The following is a 6,272-nucleotide window of genomic DNA, read 5'->3' as shown; positions in this document are numbered from 1 at the left end:
GTTCCACTCGTTTTCCTCATAATCTCCGTTTCATCTCTCCGTGTTCTCTTGCATTTTGCAATTGTTATCCCTGTGCATTGCTCACTATAATATTCTTCCACATATATAGGCAGTCACCATCTTTCAGAACCTGATAGCTATCAGTCTGCATTTTTGCTATGCGAACAGTTTGAGAGCCAAGTAACTAAGACAATTGACTGGTACAATCTAGTAATTAAAACTGAAAAAACAAATGACTACCAAAAAATAATAACACTGTTATGAATTTTATGAGGAACAATCGAAAACCAAATGGAGAACACAAGCCAATTTAAGAGTCGAAATACATCCAAAACAAATCATGAATCCATTCGACAAAGCAAACTACAAGAATACATCCATAGCCCACAATTATAAATACAAAAAAAAAAAAAAAAATGGAAGAAGAAGAAGAAGAAAACTACACCATTTAGCTCCAGATGCCCTCACACAAGTTTTAAATCCCTCCATTAATTTTAGAGTGGGTTTGAGTCCATAATCAAGAGTTACGCATGCATAAGCCGCTGCTTGAACTTGTTGACACAGCAATATGCGAACGGAAAGAGAAGAAGGAGCAGTGGGGCGCAAGAAATAGTACACATGGCGATGGGAAGGGCAACAGAGTGTGCCAACACAACAAAAGAGGCCGAGATGAACGCGAGCATCATTGCAACAAGGGATATTAAAGTAAGTATGAAGCCATATAAATTGACGTTCGCCAGAGCAACCACGTTGCCAGATTCGACGAGAAGAAATCCTCCAGCTATGTAAAAAAGTAAAGAGGAAACAGAGGATGCAACGGCTATGGTGTTGGTTATGGCGAATGCTTTGAAAGCTGCCCTTCTTGATAGGACTGCCATACCCTGGTCCCGACCTTGGTTGCCATCATAGCCACCGGGGATCGCGTAAGCGGCTGCGAAGGTGATGGTTGCTATGAGTGCTGCCACTATAATGTGGCTCTCACCCATTTTTGCCATCCTGTCGGCATCTTCGTTTTTCTTCTTCGTCAGAGCTTCTTCGATCCTTCTCCTCATCCCCTTTTGATCTCTACCCGTTTTCTTGCATTTTGCTATGTTATCCTGGGCATTGTGGACTATAATTCTTCCAGCCTGCATTATTATTATTATTATTTTGTTGATTGATCAGTTTGAAGAGCTAAGTCATGATAAAAACAGAAAAATATTAGTAGTACAGTATTAAATAAAGACGAATCTGATCATTAATTTCTTCCCAAGCCACTATTAAACAACTGCAACATCCGTTTTCTTATATTTTTTTCCCCTTTTTGAATATTACATTAGTAGCCCGCATAATTTTTACTTTACTCCTTTACCGGTGATTCGGTTACAAAATCGAACGTAATGATTTGTATCAATCTAATCCAATTGTATTCTGTTGTAACCTTACCTTCTTAGAATTCGGAGATTTTACATCCATAGGGGTCACGTTCTTCTTGTTGAAAGCGTGTCGTTCAGCTCTATCTTGGTGCCATAGCTCGTTTGCAATGTCATCAGAAGCAGCAAGCAGATGAAGAGGCGTGTTGCCTTCCTTGTCTTTCTGATTTATAAGATGCCTTAACCATGAGTTACTCAAGATAAAGTCAATCACCGGTTCCCTCTCTGTATCCAGTATCCACAGCCATGTGAAGAACATTCTGTCCTTTAAAATTGACTATCTCCCAACAATCTGGACTGTACGACAGAAGCATTCTCATTACATCGACATTGCCATGAGCTGCCGCTATGTGAAAGGCTGTGTTCCCATCTTCCTTGTCTGCTTTAGCAATGTATGCCGCTGAGTTTTCGGTTTCTAGTAGTTCTCCTATTGCTGCTACATTCCCAATGTACGTGGCATAGTGAAGCGGCGTCCACCCGTATGGATCTGCTTCGTTGATTAGATCTACCTTCCAGTCCAGCAATTTTCTTGTGCTTTGACCTGAAAAGAAAATAAGAGGAAAGTTAAGGATTAGCAATGGAAAGATGCTTTTGATTTTTCAGGAAATTCAGTGACCATAATTCCATTTATTGCAATCCCATTGTTGTTATTATTATTTTTTTGATAAAAAGGATTTTATTTGCCAAAAGGAGACAGGAATACAAGTAACCGAAGGGGCATTCCCCCGAAACTAGGCAGAACAACTACACAAGTACAAGACTCGCGTAGCAAAAAAAGGCGCTATAGGTCAAGCTACAAAATTGTATCCGAGATATTCCAAGCGATACACAAAGCTCTATTGCCATGGCTATTCCCTACTTTCTTCCAAGTACAGTCTCTCATAATCTGATCAGATTCACAGAAACAACCTCTAGAAATGGCTGCTTGTTTCCAAAAAAAAAAAAATACATTCGTTTCTTGCCCTCCAAGTGTGTTATACTGCCCCTGCCATAGCCCGCTTATATAGGGAGGAAGGAAAACCAGATTTCTTAAGATGGCTCAATCAAGTTCTTGAGTCCAATTAACTGGATTCCTATAAATGCCAATCCTATTGTTGTTGTTCTCTTGCTCCAGAGATATCCTAAAACTCGATGAATTTTGTTTCATGCGGGCAAAAACCACATCCTCGTTCTAGTTCCAGTATATCGTCAGCTTTGATTCATTTACTCGCGAGTAATTTTGATCCTACGACTAACTAGGGGTTTTGAAGCCTTCTCTTATTTGGAAAAATTTGTAGGTTGTAATTAAGCTAGTTAAAAAGCAACGAATCTCATGTTAAAAACAAACCTGTGAAGTCTTGAAGTGTTGCCATGTGCAATGCCGTTCTACCACCAGGGCCGTATGCTGACGATTTGCAAGTACTTAACAAGAGGGTAGACAACACGTCCACACCTTGTTCTCCTTGCTCAGCGGCCAGGTACAATGGAGTTTCCTTGGCATCGTTGGCGGGATATTCAAAGTCCACATCTTCTTTGGTTAACAATATGACAACTTCCAAGTATTTGTTTACCTCAAAGTGACAATTCCGCACCGCCATGTGCAAGGCCGCGTCTTTGTCGACATTGGTCGCCCTCAAAATCTCTTTGGTTGTCGCACCCCGGCCACTTTCAGAATCTTGCTCCAGTTTTTTCGCGCTCTCTATGATTGTGCGGACTATTTCGGAGTACCCTTCCCTGGCAGCAATATGTAGAGGAGTCTCGCCTTTGACATTCACAAAGGTTAATAGCGACGGACACGCTTCTAAGATCTTTTCCACGCATGGCAAGTGACCAAACTGGGCTGCCACATGGAGAACTGTGTTTCTATTGTGGGTGGCTTCGGCATGGAGTTGGTCATCAGTGTATTGACAGAGGACATCCAATTTACCTTCCATGACCGCATTGTACAGGGTAGGATTCATGGTTGCTCCAATGAACTCTGGAGAGAGAGAGAGAGAGAGAGAGAGAGAGTCGATACTGACTTAAATCAGATATACTAGATAAGATCTCGAGCCCTACCGAAGAACCACCAATATGGTAAATGAAAGGGAGAGAAGCTACGTGACAGAGCCAACCAAACCCACCAAAAAAACACCAATTGCAACGAAAGGGATGTCCAACAGACACAAATTATGTAATAAACACTCACTACAGAAATGGTCATAACAACATGGAAGAATAAAGAAAAAAAAGGAAAAAGCAAAGAAAGAGAAAGAAAGCAAAAGAGGAAATTATATTAAACAAAAAGCAATAAAATAAGCAAAAGGAGAATAATATATATATATATATATATATATATATATATATATAGAGAGAGAGAGAGAGAGAGAGAGAGAGAGAGAAAGCAAAAGAGGAAATTATATTAAACAAAAAGGAATAAAATAAGCAAAAGCAGAATAATATATATATATATATATATACACACAGTCAGTCTCAAATGAGGGAGTTCTTATTTTAGTTAAAATGCGGACCTCCTCATTTCTCCCATTTTCCGATCGAATTTCGATGATCCGAGCCGCTCAATGTGTTCAGAACGTGATTTTAAGGGTACCCGCGAGAAATCGGCAAAAAAAATGACCGAGAAGGGCTTCATCCGAGCAGTTTTTGTTTGAACCGTTCGATAAAAAACAAACAAAAACTGCTTGGATAAAGCCCTTCCCGGTCATTTTTTTTGCTGATTTCTTGTAGATACCCTTAAAATCACGTTCTGATCACATTGAGCGGCTCGGATCATCAAAATTCAATCCGGTCATTTTTTTTGCTGATTTCTTGTAGATACCCTTAAAATCACGTTCTGAACACATTGAGCGGCTCGGATCATCAAAATTCAATCGGGAAAGGAAAGTCCGCATATTATTAAAATGAGGTGGTCCTTACGGGAGACGGACTATATATATATAGAGAGAGAGAGAGAGAGAGAGAGAGAGAGATGGAGTAAGCAAAATAAAGAATAAAGGAACAAAGGAGAAAAAAAAAGAAAGAAAGAGAAAGAGAACAGTAAACACTGAACAAATAGAGAAAAGGAACCCCTCTTGTCAAGACTCAAACTCTCGTTGTTTTTAATTTGGTGTCAAGAAATTAAAAAAGAAATATGTGCAAAAGTACTTTATATTTTTTTTTTCAAAAATTGCATGTATTTACATGGTAGTCTATCATTTAGGAACGGAGAGAGTAATCAATACACTTGTAATAAAAGAACCTAGCATGGTAAGCCAAGACATAGTATGAAATTACGAATTTGCCCTTTCAAGTTTTGTCTTCCAATTTCTTCTTCAATGTGTTGAGGTGTGGGTTGTTTAGGTATTCTACTCTATGGGGTATTTTAGACTTTTCCAACTGTACTCTACCTTTTTTTTGTTCCGACCATCACCCATATTTCTCGTTTCTTTGTCGGCAAGGTAGTACTGTTGTAGCCACGATCCTACCTCATCAAATCACTGTTGTAGCGGCTGTTGCCATCCTTCAATGTTATATACTAATTTATGTCGAACTCCTCTACAACTCTTGCCTCTGAATCGTCTTTTTCCCAATAGGTATGATACATTCTTCACTTCTGTTAATGATTTTGTTTTGGGTTAATCGAATTGATTCTTTCGTTCGGCAACCACTTCTTGGGCGTCGTCTCGTCACCCGCTTCTACGCTGCCCCAGACATTGCCGATCGCTTCCGAGTCGGCTTCCTCCGATATCTCCCTCCCTGAATTGGTACGTTTTGATTTTTCAATTGGGTTCTTGATTTATCGTTGGTTTTTATAACGCCATACGTCCCGAAATTACTTGCCCCTATGAGAAGCCGTGCAACTTAGAGAATAAACAAATTACTTTCCTTCACTGTATTCGATTTGGGTGTCACAGTTCAATTAGTAATCCTCGTCTCTCTCCTTCTCCTTCGTGGCAATACTTGCCTTGGTTCAAAACTATAGGAGTAGATGCCTCTGTCGTAGTGGCCACCACCCATTTGATAAATTGCCTCAGAGAGGAGCATGTAAGTGGTTCCTACTGATGAATCGTTCTGCTTATTTAACATCAGTAAATGTAAGAAATTCGAACATATCCTTTTAATTGAGGGAATTGTAGAAAGGAGTTTGACAGATTCTCGATAGGACTTTAAATCTTCAATCAAATTCAGTATTGGGACTTCAATTACAAAGCATGAGGTTACTCATTTGAATATGAGGCCAATCACTTTGAGCAAATTACTATTTCTAATGCAGGAACCCATCGACGTTGGATGATAATGAACTGTTAGAGTGGGCCGGGGTAGACATTATTTATTTTTGAGCTATCGAGCTGCGCATATTTCACATTTTCTTCTATGTTGATAGTCCTTAAAAAGTCCATAATCGAAACAGAGCACTGATCGGTTGCTAAGGATGACTAGATGTACAACGGAATTTCCTGTACCTAATCCAAGCATGTCATTTTCGGGTTCTTTGTATTTCAGTACTTGGGTAAATGGTGTCAGTTTAAGGTTGATTCAAAGAAGTTCATTGTTACTGACAGCTGATCTATGCAAAAATGTGTCATCCATTACACTGTTAGTTGGGCAGAGGAACTTTAGAGTTATGGTCCAGGCACAGGCTCAAGGGAAAGTTATTTGAGCAGTGATGTCAAAGAGCTCATCATGTGTTTTTAGGACATTATGACGGTTTTTTTATAGTTGGTTGTTCGGGGCCATTTACCCGAATCTCGACCGATCCTGGTTCTTGAAAATTAATAACTAGACAAACCTCTGTTGGCTAAATTGATTCCATGTGGCCCTTTATCTCTCTTTCACTATTATTGATAAGCATTTCGGATAGTGTAGGAAAACTAACCATCAAGTTTTGTGCCTTATCTTTTC

The 6,272-nt window shown here is 39.5% G+C and overlaps 1 protein-coding gene across 2 annotated transcripts; it reads right to left on the bottom strand.

Annotated features, from left to right (window-relative positions):
- Positions 1 to 309: 309 nt before the first annotated feature.
- Positions 310 to 3,562, bottom strand: LOC131300864 (protein ACCELERATED CELL DEATH 6-like). Of its 2 annotated transcripts, XR_009191088.1 has the most exons (3): positions 2,740 to 3,562; positions 1,426 to 1,953; positions 310 to 1,127 (listed from the first exon to the last, which is right to left on the bottom strand). XR_009191088.1 is itself a non-coding variant. In XM_058326873.1 (2 exons), the coding sequence occupies exons 1-2, from the start codon at positions 3,350 to 3,352 to the stop codon at positions 1,619 to 1,621; spliced, it is 948 nt and encodes a 315-aa protein (XP_058182856.1). In that variant the 5' UTR covers positions 3,353 to 3,562; the 3' UTR covers positions 1,280 to 1,618. The 2 variants fall into 2 exon arrangements, 1 of the variants encoding a protein (XP_058182856.1); XM_058326873.1 differs by lacking the exon at positions 310 to 1,127 and having other exon boundaries at positions 1,280 to 1,953.
- Between the last annotated feature and the right edge of the window lie 2,710 nt (positions 3,563 to 6,272).

The sequence above is a fragment of the Rhododendron vialii genome, chromosome 9a (assembly GCF_030253575.1).
Source record: "Rhododendron vialii isolate Sample 1 chromosome 9a, ASM3025357v1".
Taxonomy (NCBI): Eukaryota; Viridiplantae; Streptophyta; class Magnoliopsida; order Ericales; family Ericaceae; genus Rhododendron; species Rhododendron vialii.
Note: the sequence above shows the minus strand (reverse complement) of the source record. Positions and strands in the feature narration are given on the sequence as shown.